The sequence below is a fragment of the Bubalus kerabau genome, chromosome 22 (genome assembly GCF_029407905.1).
Source record: "Bubalus kerabau isolate K-KA32 ecotype Philippines breed swamp buffalo chromosome 22, PCC_UOA_SB_1v2, whole genome shotgun sequence".
Lineage (NCBI taxonomy): Eukaryota > Metazoa > Chordata > Mammalia > Artiodactyla > Bovidae > Bubalus > Bubalus kerabau.
In genome coordinates, this window is record NC_073645.1 from 12,067,934 (window position 1) to 12,088,214 (window position 20,281).

The window sequence follows — 20,281 nt, forward strand, 5'->3', positions numbered from 1 at the left end:
CATGGTGAGTTCTGGATCACCCTATAAGTGGGGGACTGAATGAGAAAGGAGATAAACTGGACAGGAGACACTGAATTGATTCAAATATTGAGTTTCTAAACTCTATTTTTAAAAGGCCAAGGAATAGTTTGAGATACACCAGACTTACCAGAAGTCTTCCACCAATGAGGCTTTTAGAGAAACACCACAGCTGATCATTTCATCTCAATCCCTAGAATAAAGATCTAGGGAATGGAAATAGGTTAAGCGTGAAGAATGCTCAATACTGAGCCTGGCCAATAGATGTGTACATCAGTGTGTAAAAGTAATAAAATGTGATAATGAACATTTGAACACACTATGCCAGGCTCTATGCTAAGCGTCTTATAGGCATCATCTCATCACACACCCTATGACTGCCGCTGTCATGTCATTTTATAAACGAGCATGTTAGGTGACTAGTCCAAGGATACAGTTAATTAACGGACAGTCTGCATTTAAACTCAGGCAATCAAACTCTAGATCTAGTAATTCTGTTACCCAAAGTGAAAAAATACCTTAGAACTTAGAATCCAATGCATGCCAAAAGCTTATGTCAAATATGTCTACAGCAGAAGGATCTATTACATAACACTAAACATTCTTTAAAAGCACATAATAAGGTTTCCTCAGTTACTTTAAGACACTAAGATACCTAGATGAGTCATGTGGTAATGGCTTTGTGGTGTTGGTTAGCGTATTTTTCTAACTTCATCCGATGATTAAAACTATGATAAATTTAACTACTACTATTGGTTATTCTGAATTTAAAAGAAAATAAAAGAACATGAAGAGAGGTATATTACCCCTATTTTTGATCAATATGCCGTCAGAATTAAAATTAAATGACTACTAAAATAAAATACTAAAACAAAGTAATAAGTTAGATACTAGAATGTATGCTATGAAAATTACACAGCAAGATGAAAATAGTCTAAGGGCAAGTTTTATAAACCAAAGCAACCCCAGAAAATTTTATGTAACTGAAATAAAGGAGTAAATAGAGAAAACTCAATAAAGAGGGACCTCTTTATTGCATATTTATAAAATAATAGTATAATAGTTATTAAAAATGGAGATGAAATATTTTATTTTTGGTATCTTGTGTTTTGCATCAATTTTTCAATCATCTTCACAATTTTTCAAAACTTGAACCTCTGCCCCATCCACCATTCAAAGAACAAATGATGAACAAACTATCTAATGGGTTCTTGTGAGAGACTTATTATCAAAGAGATTAATTAATAACTCATAAATAAACAACAGAGTTTTCAAAGAAATACAATAAAAACAAAAGGTCAGAAGGCACCTCAAGATCGCTTCGTGCCATTTTCCTCGTGCTTGTGTTTTAAGTGCCTGTAACAGAATTCTGGTTAGTGGCATTTTGGACAAAACGTGTCATCTTTTGTGCACACAGCATCAGACTACAGATACAATAGGGGGATTCTGATGTGTGTATCCGTACTAAGTAGGGCATAATTTATAATATGCTAAGAAAACAAAAAGTCAGGATTACAAAATGGGTATTTTTAGCACATTTAGTAACAGCTAGTTTTAAACTATCATTTTTGATGACCAAATTATATTTGACATAATTAAGGAACATATATTTTTAAAATATTGAAAACCCACGGTTACAACAGAACTGTTACATTAAACGAAGAAAGGAAAAGTCACATATATGGGGCTGAATGGCACTGAGGTTTTTCAAAGTCATTCTTTTGCGAGGCTTTCAGCCCACCTTTACACATATCAATAAAAAAAAGTCTCTACTCAGCATGCTTGCAGCAAGAGGTGAAACAGGTGTTGAGCACACAACTGCCTGACAACCATTCAGTGCTGATCACCGAACAAGCATGTTTATTTAATTATCCCAACAACCATAATTGAGCCACATCTAAGTTTCTGATGTCACTGACTTCAACTATTCAACTCCAGATAAACACTCAACTTAAAAAAAAAAACAAAAAAAACACCTGAAATAAGTGACAACTAGAAATGGCTGAATCATTGTACGTTTTAGACACAACCATTAATCTTAGTTTTGCTATATGCTATTTGGTACTTTTTGATTCAGTAGTTGGGATTAAAAAAAAAAGTTTCTGTATTCAAACCTATCTACAGAATGTCAATATAAAATGTGTGACTATATACATTTAATACACACATACACACACTCTCACATATCTAGAAACCAGCACTTAAGCACATCTCCAATTCTCACTAATGACTCAATAAATCATTTGTTACCTTAAGACCAGCTTAGACACTATAAGGCTGCAACATATGGCTAAAGAGGTCAAACACAAGCACCCACAGTCAGGCTGATTAAATTGTTCCTCCTCATGATTTTTCACAAGTAGTAATACCATTTATATAACAACTATGTCTCAATAACTTAGAATTCAGAGTATAAAACCAGTGTCATGAACATAAAACTCTCTCACTGTTGAAAGAACACTCCTCCTTCAGTTATTTCCACTGATGATAAGAGGGCACACCAAACTAGATCATGTTGAGCTGTACAATTCTTTACTCTTAATCTAAACAAACGTGTGTTAAAACATTCTGAAATGCTGCATCCTTTGACTTCTTCATCTTTTCAATTGCCCGATGCAGGTCCTGTTGTTGTACAGGTCGAATTTCATCTTCATCATGGCTAAAATGTAAAAAAAAAAAAAAAGACAAAAACAGAACAATCCACCGATATTCACACAGCTTTAAAATACATCTCCCTAAAACATTTTACCAAGATTAAAAAATGAAGTCTCTTTCCCATCCAAAACAACCACAATTAACAGCTTAAGGAATTAATCTACACAGATAAGTATCTTAAAAATTTTTAGAAAACACGGACTGCCAAGAGGTAGGAAGCTTAAATGGCTGACTATAAACATTATAGCTTGGTTACAATCAAATACTTTACACTAAGAATATATAAGTATGAAATTTGATCTAAATAGGACTATAATTCTAATGAATGAATAAAAAATTATTCCCATGAAAACTGGAATTAAAAAGTAGCAGTTGTAGGTATCTATTACTCATGTATGTGTTTACTTTTGACGAACTGAAAAAAAATTCAGTGCTATTAATAAAAACCAACTACTCTATAAGTTCTCCCCACTTCAGGAAGAAGGAAACACAATCCAATATACAATGTCTCCTCTGTCATTTACAAACACTTAGGAAAAAAAAGTCAGGGAAAAAGTTATGATAACCTAAGTACATTACCCACATTTTTCATACTGAAATGTAACATTTTCAGGGCTTTAAGGACAGCAGAGAAACAATTTTCATTAATGTAATTTAGGCAATAAACAGATGGAGTGACCCTCTCCACGAAGGGGCCCAAGGAAACACTGAAGATAGGTCCAGAACCAGTACAGGAAAAACTACAGGTTAAAAGGGTGTTTTTCATATGCACCTTTCTATACCAAGAAACCTTTTTTTGGCAAAGCCTGCTATGGTGATACAGTGTAATTAAGTGCATGAATAGGACAGGCAAATCCAGATCACTTGGAGTGACAGCCTCAGGGGATGAATAAGGGAGACGGGGAAACAGCAGGGCGAGAGCTAGAGAATTCATTCCACACAAGCCCCCAGGGGACACTGGTTTGCTAAGAGTCACAGAAATTCTTCATTAGAAGGTTGATATTTTGAACAGAGGTTTAAAAATGGTCAGTGTTATGCCAGTCTAGGGTGAATGACCTTATGGGAAACACAGGACACTGGTTTATCAGGGCTGGGCTATTCCAGTTCACTAAGACAGCTGGTACCAAATTGGTTTCTTAAGCTCCAAATACTTTGAAACTGGTTTCAAGTAAAGTTTGCTGCTGTCACAAATGACTTCTTTTTTTAATAAATACATTATTAACAAGTTGAAGTCTAGTCAGCAGCAACGTCCCCAAAAATGTGAAATTTCTGGAAGACAAGGTACTCATTTCCATATGAAATGAAATTTAAAAATTAAAAAAACAAAAGCAATCTAGGCATATCAGAGCAACAGTTTTCATGGTAGAAATGGGCAAGCCTCCATTTCTGTGAGCTTGATATAACCCAGTTCATGGATGTTCAGAGAAATTCACTTTTTACTTCTTTCTCTTCATTCCAGGTGCTCCCCATAACCACCCTCCCTTGTAAATTCATTTCCAGAACCCCCTTCAGAAAAAAGGCAATAAAGTTGGTTAATTTTTTATTTCAATTTATCTTTTTATTTCGTAAATAGAGCTGGTATTATAAAGCAAAACAGAAGACCTAGCCTAACCTGTTAATAACCTAAAAGCTCTAAAAGGGTCTGACAAATATTAAGAGATGAACTCTAAATATACATACCTTTCTTCTGATGTAGAATTAACATATTCTCTGACACAGAGGAGGGCAGCATCTCGACACATTTCTTTTAGGTCACTGCCTGAAAACCCATCAGTTTCCTGGGCAACTTCTAGCAGGTCCACATGCCTATCCACCTTAAACAAACATAAAACATACTTTAAAAAAATATATAAAATACATGGCAAGAGATATATCCAAACACTTCTTAGAATTAAAGAAAGTTAAAGCATACTGGAACAGCAGGGGAGGAGAATCATTAGAAATTTTCAGTTCTAGAAGTTTTCTTTTTTTAACCATAAAAGTTGAAGATTTGAAATCTACTTTTCAGTAATTGTCACTATGACCAAAACTGAAATAAGTCTCACGAGATACTTCACAGAGTGATGAGGAAGAACAGGCATTCAAACATTGTTGGGCTGACTTTGGTACCTCTTAGGAAGGTCCCATGTTCTATAGAAAAGAGGCACTTTTCTATAATATAGTCAACATACATGGCGAACAGCCCGGATCATTAAGTCCTGAGTCCATTACGAAAATCATATTCCACTGACACCTTCTAACCCTCATTTGAACTGTCACGCTGTGGTATTCTATTCTAATTCCTCAACACTCATTAAGCACCTATGGTTTTGCTCCCCAACTAAGCTTATATAGTGAAGCTAAGAAAATGATCCTCCTGGGCACATAACAGACTTATAATTAAGCTTATAAGAAGGTTAAGAAGAGAAAGTAAATAGTTAATTATAGTAACTAACACGTAATAAATGATTCTTATGTGTCATTTGCTGTCCTAAGTACTTTACATGGATTATGCTCATTTAATCCTGTCAGGGAAGCATTCTCATTTTTAATTTCAGATAATAGTAAAACCTGCAGAGGTTAAATAAATTGCCCAAGGTCACACCACAGACAAAGCCAGCATTTGAAAACTGTGCAGAGAGATCCAGCTGTGTTTCTCCCCCTTCCTAGCTAACCATTTGTCTTAACATTTACTTTCCCCAAGTTGATATGAAATGCCATCTTTATCTGTTACTAAGTTCCCACTTGTTTTTGTGGAAAACTCAGTGTAAGTTAAGAGTAGCAACTCTGCACAAGGACAAGAAGAGACTTGGAGGTGAGATGACATGGAGTCTACTGTTAACTCTGCAACTGGGACTTCACATGACAGTGTTCTCACTCCTAAATGTGGAGATTAAATAAAGAGAAATCACATACTCATATACTCTCTGATAAAAAGAAAACTGAACCCAGAAGGGAGGTGTGAAGTAAGTAAGGAAAGTGGTAAACTATATACAGATAAATGTAAACGAGTTAATATATAAACAGTAATAATAATCATTTAATTTAGGGTAGAGAACTAAGTAGGCTTCCCAGGTGGCACTCATGGTAAAGAACCTGTCTGCCAATGCAGGAGCCATAAGAGACGTGGGTTTGATCCTTGGGTGGGGAGGATTCCCTGGAGGAGGGCAAGGAAATCGACACCAGTATTCTTGCCTGGAGAGTCCCATGGACAGAGAAGCCTGGCCAGGGTCTCACAGAGTCAGACATGAATGAAGAGACTTAGTATGCAGGTACCTAGAGAACTAAGTAGCACTAAAAAAGAATGTGTAACTTCCAAGTGACTAGAGGAAGAGGGGAAAAAGAATGAGGAACACAAGAGCAATACTGAGAATGAAGGACTGGGGCAGAGGTAAGGGAACTGGAAGGTGGGAGCGGAAGGTCTGGGTGGGGTGAGGGTGCGGGGAGTCCAAGGAGAAAAAAGGCTTAATAAATGGAAAGCATTAAAATAAGAAAGAATGAATCCAAATTTATCAACAATCACCACAAACACAAACAAATCATTACATAATGATAAAAACTAAATCACCAGGAAAATATAACAAACGGACAAATGTACAGTAACACTGGGAGGTTTGTCATGTGGCGTCTCACGCACTGACACATCAGAGTAAGTTCCTGGGCTGGTTACGGTTAGAATCCGTGGCGCACTGCACAAACGCACAAGTTGACAAACCGATTACAGGAGTTCTGTATACTTAGGACATTAGTCTCCTGTTGGTTACAGGGTTGCAAATATTTCCCCAGTGGCCTGTTCTTTCACTTTGTTCATTTTATCTTGTCATACTTCTAGAAGTCTTAAGTCTGATTACAGTCAGACTTTTCTATTCTAACTTTGCAGTTTAACTTTTTTGTGTGTCTCAGGAATTCTTTTTTACATGTGTACTTAAGAAATCAGACATATCAGGATGTAGTTTCTCTATAGTTTGTAAAAGTGAGGAAGAAAAAAAAAAACTATACAACTATACCTATACCTGAATTATGTATCTATCCACACATATTTATGGAAGAGACACGCTACCAACTTCAGGACAGCGCTGCGAGCGCTCCACAGCACGCTACCAGTGACGGCGTAGGGTGGAGACACGGGGGAGAATATGTCAAGATCAACCTTTTAAGTTCAGGTGCTAGATGTAAAGTTATCTGTGTATGTGTTTACAACAAAGGACCTTCCAAATTATTCTTCGAGATGTTAAATATTAGTTGTCTTCCTCCTTCAAACAATCAATACCTCCACCCCATCCTTTGCCCACTGCTTTGCTGAGCCACACTATGCTCTAACCACTCACAAACCTTGTTCACGGCAGGGTGAAAATGTCACAAAGATGAGCAAAACAAGCATAAGAAAATAGGAAGAAGATTCCATTCACTGAGAGCGCAAGATTACTAACATAGCCTTCCATAAAGGTTAAAAGAAAGGCTCTATCACTACTCTATGTAAACCTGTGTAACCTATTATGTAACGTCTCTGGATTTTGGTTTCCTCAAGTGTAAAATGGTATTAATATGCATATTAATATCTAAGCAGTTAGATAAACTGCTTAGATAAACTGAGGTTTAAATAAAACTATGTATCACCACAATACGTGGCACACAGTAAGCACTGTAAAAGCAGCCCTTTTTATTTTAAGATCATGGTTCTAGACAAACCATGTAGTGAGAATTATTTTCATCAGGCAAGTATGAAGGAAATTCCCAAGTTAAAAAAGGTTTTGAATAATAGGAACAAAACAGGATATATAATAAATTAATGAACTGCCAAAATACCTTGAAAGAATAGCACTTATCTGTATACAGTTATTCACTGTATCTAGCACTGGCTGTCCACTACATGGTAATCCAAGCATCTTATATATATATATATATATTTTCACACAAACATTTAATATAAATTATCAAACCAATTCTATGAGATTGTTGACATCTTCAATTTCTGAGTGAGAAAATGAGGCATAGAGATGCTAATGGTATTTGCCCAAGGTCACACAGTAGGAAATGGTCAAGCCAGGGTGGAATCCTCAAGTGTCTCTTCTAAACCCATGATTCTTAAATTTCCACTGTTACAGAAAATATATACATTCAGGTTAGTCTGTATGGGGGAAAAAAAAACAACAACATTCTTACCCTAGTGTCAGATGTGATACTTTATTAGGTATAATGTTATTAGTTCTAATTCTTTCATACTTAACATTAAGCCAGAACCAGTATATCTTTTTTAAAAGAGTGAGCTGTATTAAGGATCTATCAATAAGGAATGTGAAAGACTGGAAAACAGTATCATTTCAAAAGCTTCATTTTTTGCTTCAGAGAAGAAAAAACTCAAAATATAAGTCTATTTGTATGTTTGCATCAAAAACTCTAATTCTGCTCAGGAATGAATAAGCATGATAGTGCTCATCTTATTTAATAAATTTGTGTGCTACTGATTTGAAGCATCTTTTAGCACAATTAATTTTTTTTCATATGCTATTAAACAATATGCCTCCAGCACAGTAATAGCAGCTAGTAGGAAATCAGACATTCCTATGTCAGCAATTATCCAGAGAGCATTCATATTCTGCATCATAAAACTGACTAAAGACTCATTTTCTGTACTTTCATGAGTAAGAAACTGAATGCTAAAAATTCCCTGTACCAATGACAAACCTAATTCTAAAAGAATTTCCAAAGATACTACAGTTAAAAAAGGCAGAATGCCCTATTATGTTGGCACAAAGTTCCATAACATTTGCTGGCAAGGCTACAGGGCATGAGGCACTCTATCTAACACTGCTGGCATAAAAGAGTAAATTGGCATGAACAAATTTGGCAACCACTGCCAAAATTGTAAGTGCTTCCCAGGTGGTGCTAGTGGTAAAGAACCTACTTGCCAATGCAGGAGACATAAGAGATGTGGGTTCAATCCCTGGGTCATGAAGATTCCCTGCAGGAGGGTATCCATGCCTGAAGAATCCCATGGACAGAGGAGCCTGGCAGGCTGTAGTCCATAGGGTCGCAAAGAGCTGGACATGACTGAATTGACTTAGCACAGCCACACCAAAATTATAAAAATCATACTCTTTGATCTGCTGCTGCTGCTGCTAAGTCACTTCAGTCGTGTCCGACTCTGTACGACCCAACTCCATAGCCGGCAGCCCACCAGGCTCCACTGTCCCTGGGATTCTCCAGGCAAGAACACTGGAGTGGGTTGCCATTTCCTTCTCCAATGCATCAAAGTGAAAAGTGAAAGTGAAGTCGCTCCATCGTGTCTGACTCTTAGCAACCCCATGGACTGTAGCCCACCAGGCTCCTCCATCCATGGGATTTTCCAGGCAAGAGTACTGGAGTGGGGTGCCATTGCCTTCTCCGATACGCTTTGATCTAGTAATTTTTTTTCTGGGAAATTCACCCCACTAATGTTTCTGGCACAAGTGCCAAATGACACATGTACAAGGTTATTCGATGCACCATTTTTGTAAGAATGAAAGACCAGAATCAATCCAAATGTCCTTCAGTGTGGCACTGATTAAATAAACTATAGTATACCCATGCAATGGACCCTATGCAGTGCAAAGGAAAAAAGAGAACAGAATGAGGAAACCATATGCTACTATGGAATCTCAGAGATTAAGTGAAAAAAAGCAACACACAGAACACTGGATAAGCTTTATTAATGTGGCTTATGTAGAAAAGGCGAGCGGAGTAAAAGTATATTCTAATTTGCTTGTATAGGCATAATGCCATCTGAAAGGATACATAAGAAACATAAGAGAGAAATGAGACTTTTCCCTGTATATCATTTAATATATGTATTTTAACTTCTGAAACATGTGACTGCACTATTTTTAAAAACCTTAAATTATTAAAATATTTTTAATTCTAATTTTCAGCTTCAAAAAGTATTCCAATTAAATGAAAAACAAAACCTCCCCATACTTCTCTGCAAAAACAAATGTATAAAACTTGAAACTGGTCTGAAAAATATCAGAGGATTTTAATCTACAGATATGAGAACACATGGTTATTTAAAAAGCCTTTAATTATCTTTAATTAGTTCAAATATGCCATGGTGATTGAGTTATACAAGCAGCCAAGAGTTCTACAGTAATTTACAAGTTCAAAACTATATTATTCTCAGGTTCCTTTTTCATTTCTAAAATGATTTTATGAACATAATTTTTTCTTTATTTATAGGATGGGGAAAAACTAATTTTCTACTTACATTTTCATTTTTCAAGATGAGTTTCAGGATTGCTTCTCTTTGTTTCAGAGCCTAAAAGCAGGATAATTCTCAATTAGCATTAAAAAAATAAGGATCAACTAATTTTCCTACTATTTCTTCCTTTCCTTGTAAACTACCCAATTCCTACAGGAAATGACAGAAACTCTGACAGGTTATGGAAACTTCTGACTAAAGCAAGGTCTAATTCTAAACTCTAGAGTAATCATTTATGGTTCTTGTACTGAACTGTAACTTCTTATTCTGAATCCCCAGTGCCTAGCACATGCCTTGAAATGAATGACCAATGTCTTTCCTCTATAGCTCTGCAAATCTCCTTTTCTACATTTAAGAAACTTCTGAAAACTCATTACTGCCATAAAATTTTTACCAGTAACTGGATGAGATGGCAAGAACACCTGCTTGGTTCTTCCACTCAACATGTAACTTCCATGTCCACCGATTTGTGTTAGTGAATTTTATTTAGTGTTGATAGTGTATTTCTTTATATGCTTGTATGCTTTTGCCTCCAGTGATGCTGCCTAATACTGTACTAGGAACAGGAGTTTTTCAAAGAATATCTTGCTGCTGCTGCTGCTAAGTTGCTTCAGTCGTGTCCGACTCTGTGTGACCCCATAGACGGCAGCCCACCAGGCTCCCCCATCCCTGGGATTCTCCAGGCAAGAACGCTGGAGTGGGTTGCCATTTCCTTCTCCAATGCATGAAAGTGAAAAGTGAAAGTGAAGTCGCTCAGTCGTGTCTGACTCTTAGCGACCCCAAGGACTGCAGCCCACCAGGCTCCTCCATCCATGGGATTCTCCAGGCAAGAGTACTGGAGTGGGGTGCCGCTGCCTTCTCCGAAAAGAATAGCTTACATATATAGTAAATACAAATGCTTTTAAAAATTATTGTGGGTGAACTCCTTCTGCCTATTCCCACAACTGCTAAAAAAAAAAAAAAAAAAAGGAGAGCCAGTCACCAGGAGTATCAAATTAAATGATGTGAAAATCAAAACCAAACCAAACTGCTGTTTCTGTAACTCAACTGTGTTAAGTATAGAGGTTAATTTGGTATGTTATGTGATCACCAATAAGTACTTTCTGTTAATCAACATTTAACTTGGAAAGGAATTTTAAGGTAAGGTTTATTATATACTTTGATATCACAGTTATGCATAAGAAAAAAAATCACCCTATAAAATGTGTGTGTGTTCACTAAAAACAGAATGAAAGGGAGATTAAAAAATCCCAGTTTCTGCATTAACAGTATACAAATTTATGACAAACTTGATAAAATGTATTACACAACCCATTCTAAACTCACACAATAAATATATTAAACCTACAACTTTAGCAAGGGCTACTTTACAGGCTGTTGTACCCTATGTTCTATTCTACTACTGTACATCAAAACCCTTTGTTTGCTATTAGACTACAAGCAGAGATTCTATCAATGTAATCTTTACTTTCAGAACCACTGAAGTGAACTAATTATTTCTAAAAATATTCTGATGTTCTGGTAATAGAATCACATGTCTTGTATGAAGCATATAAAGGTCATCTAAACCTTCAGCAGTCAACCCTTTCCGCCTTATAACCACTGGTTTTCCTTGGTGCCTTGTAACTGAATATCCCCAAAAGTCTCCATTAAATATGGGCTTCCACACCTCCTTGCCTTTGTTCACTGTGGCAAAAAAGCATTTCCTTGCTTCAGTTCAGTTCAGTTCAGTCGCTCAGTCGTGTTCGACTCTTTGCAACCCATGAACCGCAGCACGCCAGGCCTCCCTGTCCATCACCAACTCCCGGAGTTCACCCAAACTCATGTCCATCGAGTCGGTGATGCCATCCAGCCATCTCATCCTCTGTCGTCCCCATCTCCTCCCGCCTTCAATCTTTCCTAGCATCAGGATCTTTTCAAATGAGTCAGTTCCTACCATCCTTCATCCTTCAAGCCCAGCTGGATTCTGTAAGTTTCACTAACTCCTCAGATAGAATTATTAGTTTTCATCATCACCTCAGGTCCTTACAGTTGCTTACACATACCTTTGTAAAGTACATATTGCATTATTTATTTTTGTGTCTGGCTCCCCCTGCAATACAGAGTTCTTTTAAGACAGGGGCCATGTTCTATTCATCAGAACCTAGTGGGTATCTGACATACAAGCTCAATAAATATTAATCAAATTTTCCAGTCTCCTGTATCACATTAAAAAATCTCTCCACTGAATTATCAGGTAAATTCTCTAATAGACTGCCTAAGTAAATGCATACCCTCCAGAGGAATCAGAGGCTGTAGCTGCAGCAAACAGTCCATCAGAGTAATTTTACAGAGATCACAACTACCAATTTTAGATAACCATGTTTACAGAGACAAACTGTTAGGTTAAAGAATGTAAAATTGGGCAAATTTTCTGGCCAGAGATTTTAAATTTGAAAGGAGTGACAGTGGAAGTTCTAAACAGCGATACATGTAACATGATGTTTGCACGCTGCACAGTCTAGTACTAACCCTGTTTGTTTTTTCTTTTTTAATCTAAAAGCAGACAAAATTCAAGATTTGGGGATTCTGTGTAACAGAGTATCAGCAAGTTATCATCCTCTACTTGAGGGTACTTTTAACCAGCAAAAAAGAGTGCTATAAGTTACAACTGGATCAACACCAATCTCAGATTTTCATTCTTATATTAAAGTGCAATATCGTACTTACTGGTTAATCATTAATCCTGTCAGAGGAAAGCACCAATTACAACTGCTAATAATTAATCAAATAAATAGCAGATGTTCTCCCTGTCCAGCCTTCTGAACAGAACAGTTCTTTAACCCTAAAACCCCTAATTTCATCCTATCCTAAAACAAATCGATAATTTACATTTTCTTGCTACATTCTAAAGAAAAATCACTAACATGTCTAGGGAAACTTGAGGTAATTCTATACACTGATAATTCTATACACTGAAGAGACGCAAATGCATACAGACATAAACAACACTGATCTCAAAGACAGTAAAAAGGCAAGAAAAGGAGGAGAAAGGACAACAGTAATTATGGGGTTCTTGCTCTATTCCTTCCCTGCCTGTGATAAATAATGTCTTATTTTTCTAATCATTCCCTTCCTGAAATCACAGACAAAGATCTGCAAAAAATGAATATTTAACTGTTCATAATATCAATCAAACCCACTTACAGGCTGGTTGATATGGAATCTCGTGGGCATTCTCCTCATTATAGCTGAATCCAGATCCTGAGGACGATTAGTAGCTCCCATCACGATGACCTAAATATATAAAGAAAACAAAGCTATTAAATATACCAGTAATACTCCTTTTAAGTTGTTACTACTAGGGCTTAGAAGATACAGAAAATTAAGTGGGGCTTATACTAAATCTTCTATAAGAAATCTGTTTTAATCCAGTATTACTCAAATATTTATAGATACAAATCACAGTTAATCCTAAATAGATCAAATGATAGCAGAGCTGGTAAGACTGTTGCATTTCACCAGACTTCTAGTAACTAAAAAAATATACTATTCAGTTATGAAGGAAGTATAAAAATTTAAAAAAACCTCCTGTATTTTGCAAAATATGGTCACTTGATTGCTACATGTTGAATAACCGAAAGCTATTTATGTTATAACAGCTTGGCAGTATATGTGACAGAATAATTCAAGTCCTTTAATAAAATATTAGGAGAGAATCGTTTCCCTACCAGAGTCTGAGGATTCTGGTAATAGTAATATATATACTGTGTATTTTTTCCTCTAGAGTTCACACCATCATTTCATGGTACTATCAGCACTGCAGGTAGAATCTTCTTAATAATAATAGACCCTCAAGCAATCCAACTTTACACAAGGGCAACAAAATAAAAGCAGACATCAAAACGCTGGGTAGAATATTAAAAAAATAGAAAAGAAAAAAAAATTGCTGGCGGCCCTACCAGCCTCTGAGTCTATGCCACTTATGTATAAAGGATATAGAGATGAAAAATCAACAAGAATAAAGACAAAGATACACAAAACAATTTAATTTCTGAAGGGCTTAAATATTACTGTTATTATTGATATTTCTGTATAATACAATAAACATATACATCTGCTCTCTAAAATGAAATTTATTGGTATTCTAATGAAAACTTTTATTTCAGCCTGAGATGTCTTAGGTTTTTGAAATAGTCTGAAATCTAATTCCAGAACATGTTGAAAAATCCACTAAGTTTTATATTCTACTTCTACTCTTTACATTAAATGTCACTCAACAGCCAAATTACTTTCAATTAACCAGGAGAGACTGCCATCTACAGGGAAAAAATATAAATACAAATTTGAGAAAAAGTTCCAAAACATAATACAATTTTATAGTTGGTTTAACTGGTCCTCAAGTCAAAATATTAATGCTCTTACCTGTTTCTTTATTGACTTTCTACAACTCTATAAAACTAATAAGGAAAATTTCTACCCAATGTAAAACAAAATTTATCTTTGGAAGTGATCAAATGAGTTCGTTTTTTATACAAGCAAAGATCAACATTAAGTACGTTCTGAGATAGAGTATTCATAAGATATTGAAAGAGAGACTCTAAGTGACATGGAAGTTTGTTGAAGATGGACTCTATTAGGTTGAGAACCACAAAAACCATTGTGGTTGAGGAAGTACCGAGAAAAAACTCAAAAGGGGGCTGAAATTTGAGAAATATTCTTGGTAAACAAACAGCCTAAAACAAAAGCCCACTATGAAAGAGTAAACCTTAAAAATTAGGATCAAGGAATACAGATAAATTTAGCACAACATGGTCTAATGAATACATGTAAGGTAATAACAGATATCCATGATGAATAAGCAAAGCAAGAGTGACTGACATTACTTAAAGAAGCAAATTTTAAGTGGCAAAACTGATAAATTTACATATATATTAATTCTAGTGCAGATAAGCTAAAATTAAAAATGGGAAGCAACAGTAATTTTTTTGTATTTATGTAGCAAAATTAACGCATATTTTAGGTATTAGTTAAGACTGAACTGAAGACTTTAAAAAATCTTTAAAACAAAATATTAAAAAAATTTTTTTAATTATTTTACATTTAAAACAATCAGATCTAAATATATGTCTCAAAAGTTGAACTACGTCAATTAATCCCCTAAAAACAATGTTAGTTTTGTGTCTCATGTATTTCAAGATGAATATGTCATCAACAAACTTGGATTTCCAGTAGTAGTGACAGACTTAATGGGGTCATGCAACTATTTCAGTTTCCTCTGTGGCAAGAACCACACCATGGGGCTTTGGATGAAGCAGCTCTGAAGTATACTTCATTTAGATATTATTATTTCCTTGGTTTTAAAACTATACTCTGATAAGATATAATATTAAACAATTTTCTCTTACAGGCGCTAACTATTCAATTCTCTGCATATTATAAATACTATTGCTTAGGAGATAATTAGTTTTTGGAAACCTGCACACCAATCTCATTGAATAGATTTACCAGAACCAATTATTAATAAAAATCATTTCTATTAATTCACCTACATTTATCTCTGTTGTGCTTTCTTCTCTAATAATCCAACACTAAAGGCAATTTTCCTAAAAATGAAATTATATTTTCATAAAAGGGCCTTTCCTGGTGGCTCAGATAGTAAAGAATCTGCCTACAATGCAGGAGACCCAGGTTCAAACCCTGGGTTGGGCAGATCTCCTGGAGAAGAAACTAGCAACCCACTCCAGTATTCTTGCCTGCAGAATTCCATGGAAAGAGGAGCCTGGGGGACTATAGGAGTAGCCTATAGCTACTCCCTATAGGAGTCGATAGGGTCACAAAGAGTTGGACATGACCGAGTGATTAACAAAAGTGACGTAGAAGGAGGATATGAGGCTTAATTTTCTTCCTGAGAATTGTGTGTCTCAGGACTTTTGATCTGTGGTAATGTGACAAAGGATATCCTTAAACTCTGGCTACAAACATGTAAAAATTAATAATAAGGTATTAAAAAGAAAACCTCAAATTAAACAATAAGTCTGCAAAAAAGTAAAGGAATTAAACTGACAGGTTTATTTATCAGTAAAGCTTATCCATATAATGGAGGTAAGCAGGGGCAGAAGTTGACTGCATACCATATGGATGTGAACAGATCTTAGACAGTGGGGTGTGCCGGACATCTGACAGGCTAGAGGGCCTAATAAGAGAGCATTCTACATAAAGCTGGGACTCATGAAGCACCTGAGAAACATGGTGAAAAATAAGGAAACTATTCAGCCGAGTCAAGCCTTGGTTCTTGGTAAGACATAGAAACTTACACATATAAACACATGAACATAAACAGCTACAGTGATCAAAACAGTATGTTACTGGCACAAAGACAGATTTATAGATCAATGGAACAGGATAGAAAGCTCAGATATAAATCCACACACCTATGATCAATTAATCTACAACAAAGGAAGCAAGAATACACAATGGAGAAAAGACAGTCTCTTCAATAAGTGGTGGTGGGAAAACTGGACAGCTTCAAGTAGAAGAATGGAATGAGAACATTCTCTAACACTATACACAAAAATAAACTCAAAATGGACTAAAGAACCAGATGCATAAAACTCTTAGAGAAAAACATAGGCAGAACACTGACATAAACTACAGCAGTTTTTGGATCCACCTCCAAGAGTAATGAAAATAAAAACAAAAATAAACACATGGGACCTAATTATTAATTTCCAAAATAAACAAACAGCTTATGTAGATCAATATCAAAATAATAAACAACCTGATAAAAAAAATGGGCTGAAGACCTAAGTAGACATTTCTCTAAAGAAGACAAACCGATGGCCAATAAGCACACAAAAAGATGCTCAAGATCGCTAATTATTTAAGAAATGGCAATCAAAACTACAATGAGGCATCTATCACTCACATGGGTCAGAATGGCCATCATCAAAAAATCTATAATCAATCAATGCTGGAGAGGGTGTACAGAAAAGGGAATGCTCCTACACTGTTGGTAGGAATATAATTCGGTGCAACCACTAAGGAGAGCAGTACAGAGGTTCCTTAAAAACTAAAAACAGAGCTAACATATGATCCAGCAATCCCACTAGTGGGCATATATCTGGAGAAAACCATAATTTCACAAGATACATTAACCCCAATGATCACAGAAGGACTATTTACAATAGCCAAGACATGCAAGCAACCTAAATGCCCAATGAGAGAACAACAGACTGATTCAAACTTGCAAAGGGAGTATGTCAAGGCTGTACATTGTCACCATGGCTATGTAAGTTATATGCAGAGTACATAATGTGAAATGTCGGGCTGCATCAATCAGAAGCTGGAATCACGACTGCCAGGAGAAATACCAACAACCTCAGATATGCAGATAATATCACTCTAATGGCAGAAAGCAAAGAGGAACTAGAGTCTCTTCAGGAGGGTCAAAGAGGAGCTGGCTTAAACTCATCATTCAAAAAACTAAGATCATGGCACCTGGTTGCATGACTTCATTTCAAATAGAAGGGGAAAAAGTGGAACCAGTGACAGGTTTTCTTTTCTTGGGCTCCAAAATCACTATGGACAGTGATAGCAGCCATGAAATTAAGACACTTGCTCCTTGGAAGAAAAGCCATAACAAACCTACACAACATATTAAAAAGCAGCGGCATCACTTTGCCGACAAAAGTTCAGACAGTCAAAGCTATGGTTTTTCCAGTAGTCACGTGTGGATGTGAGAGTTGGACCACAAAGAAGGCTGAGCACCAAAGAACTGATGCTTTTGAATTATGGTGCTAGAGAAGACTCCTGAGAGTCCCTTGGACTGCAAGCAGATCAAACTAGTCATTCCTAGAGATCAACCCTGAATATTCACTGGGCGGACTGATGCTGAAGTTGAAGCTTCAATACTTTGGCCACCTGATGCAAAGAGCTGATTCGTTGGAAAGCACCGGAGAAGGGGTCAGCAGAGGAAGAGATGGTTAGATAATATCAATGACTCAGTGGACATGAGTTTGAGCAAACTTCGGTAGATAGTGATAGACAGGGAAGCCTGGTGTGCTGCAATCCAAGGGGTCACAAAGAGTTGGACATGGCTGAGCGACTTAACAACAACAGAGGAATGGATAAAGAAGATGTGGTACATACATACAATGGACTATTACTCAGCCATAAAAAGGAATAAAATAATGACAACTGCAGCAATATAGATCTAGAGATTATCATACTAAATGAAGTATTTCAGACAGAATGGCAAATATCACATGATATCACTTCTATGTGGAATCTGCAACAGAAACCGACTGACAGAACATAGAAAACAAACTTAAGGATACCAAAAGGGAGAAGTGTGGGAGAGAGGGATAACAGAGTTTGGGGTTATTACACTATTATACAAAAAAATTAAGTGACATAAGAACTGAGAGTAAAGACTAGAAGGACTTAGGGTAAGAATCAAAAGAAACGTACAGAATACTCAGAGCTAGTCCCTTCCTTTTCTGTGACATAAAAGGTTCTAATACCTGGTTTTTCTCTCTTCTGTTGTATTTGTTTTGGGCATTTGGGAAATCTTTTTTAGCATTTTATTAATTATGAAGCCCTCAAAATGGATGAAGGAAAAGGCAACGGCACCCCACTCCAGTACTCTTGCCTGGAAAATCCCATGGACGGAGGAGCCTGGTAGGCTGCAGTCCATGGGGTCGCGAAGAGTTGGACATGACTGAGCAACTTCACTTTCACTTTTCACTTTCATGCCTTGGAGAAGGAAATGGCAACCCCCCTCCAGTGTTCTTGCCTGGAGAATCCCAGGGACGGGGGAGCCTGGTGGGCTGCGGCTTATGCGGTCGCACAGAGTCGGACACGACTGAAGCGACTTAGCAGCAGCAAAATGGATGAAGACACAAACAAATCATACTCTTTCAGATTCTCACCATTTATGGATAAGTATAATTTATGAAAAAAAATTGTAAAAAAGCTTAACGAACAACTGGACACATTTTCTACCACCATCAACAATAACACAAAATAAGGCAGATTTCTAATACCTGGCAGCTATGATCAGTATCCAATCCATCCCAGAGACTCATAAACTGAGCTTTCATCATGGCTGTAGCTTCATGGTCAGAACTGGAACGGTTTCGTAGAAAGGAGTCTAGAAGAAAAAAATGTTAACCTTAGAAATTAACAATAAATTATTTATTCTTTCAGTTCAGTTCAGTTCAGTCGCTCAGTCACGTCTGACTCTTTGCGACCCCATGAATCACAGCACACCAGGCCTCCCTGTCCATCACCAACTCCTGGAGTTTACCCAAACTCATGTCCGAGTCCGTGATGTCATCTAGCCATCTCATCCTCTGTCGTCCCCTTCTCCTCCTGCCCCCAATCCCTCCCAGCATCAGGGTCTTTTCCAATGAGTCAACTCTTCACATGAGGTGGCCAAAGTATTGGAGTTTCAGCCTCAGCATCGGTCCTTCCAATGAACACCCAGGACTGATCTCCTTTAGGATGGACTGGTTGGATCTCCTTGCAGTGCAAGGGACTCTCAAGAGTCTTCTCCAACACCACAGTTCAAAAGCATCGATTCTTCGGTGCTCAGCTTTCTTTATAGTCCAACTCTCACATCCATACATGACCACTGGAAAAACCATAGCCTTGACTAGACAGACCTTTGTTGGCAAAGTAATGTCTCTGCTTTTGAATATGCTATCTAGGTTGGTCATAACTTTCCTTCCAAGGAGTAAGCGTCTTTTAATTTCATGGCTACAATCATCATTTGCAGTCATTTTGGAGCCCCAAAAAATAAAGTCTGACACTGTTTCCCCACCTATTTCTATTATATAATCTCAAATCATTAATCAAACCCTGGGTTTGGTAAAGAGTTTTTACATATAACACCATAAGCACAGTCCATCCAAGAAAAAAGTGTAAGTTGGATTTTATTCAAAATGAACTTCCTGTTCTGGGGAGGAATGGTTTAAGAGAAGACATGCCTGAGAACAGGAAAAAAATATTTATAAAACAGATTTGACAAAAGACTTGTATACAAAATATATGAAGGACTCTTAAAATGCAACAAGAAAACAACCCAGTTAAAAAATGAGCAAAAGATATGGAAAAAGATCTTACCAAAGAAGACACACAGATGGCAAATAAGCATATGAAAAAATGTAGCCAGGAGTTTGGGACGGAGGAGTTTGAGAAGGATAAACATGTACAGCACTGGGGATTTTTAGGGTGGTGAAAGTATTCTGTCTGATATTGGGAAGATACATGATATTATATTTTTGTCAGACCATGGAACTGTACCACACAGAATAATGAACCTGGACTTCAGTTATTAATAATAATGGTTCATTAATTATAACAAATACATCACACTAACACAAAATATTGATAATAGGGAAACTGTCTGCT

The 20,281-nt window shown here is 36.6% G+C and overlaps 1 protein-coding gene across 4 annotated transcripts in view; it reads right to left on the bottom strand.

Moving 5' to 3' along the window:
• Positions 1–1,028: 1,028 nt before the first annotated feature.
• The window catches only part of ATAD1 (ATPase family AAA domain containing 1), a 40,790-nt gene continuing 21,537 nt past the window's right edge, over positions 1,029–20,281 (bottom strand). For 2 of the 4 annotated variants that reach the window (XM_055560732.1, XM_055560730.1), the window contains 5 exons: positions 18,913–19,019; positions 13,073–13,162; positions 9,893–9,943; positions 4,354–4,487; positions 1,029–2,677 (listed from right to left, as the gene is read on the bottom strand). In XM_055560732.1, coding sequence (XP_055416707.1) covers positions 2,557–2,677; positions 4,354–4,487; positions 9,893–9,943; positions 13,073–13,162; positions 18,913–19,019 — 503 coding nt within the window. In that variant the 3' untranslated portion in view covers positions 1,029–2,556. Of the gene's footprint in view, positions 2,678–4,353; positions 6,342–9,892; positions 9,944–13,072; positions 13,163–18,912; positions 19,020–20,281 lie in introns of those variants that run through there. The other 2 variants (XM_055560731.1, XM_055560733.1) reach the window with 2 other exon arrangements.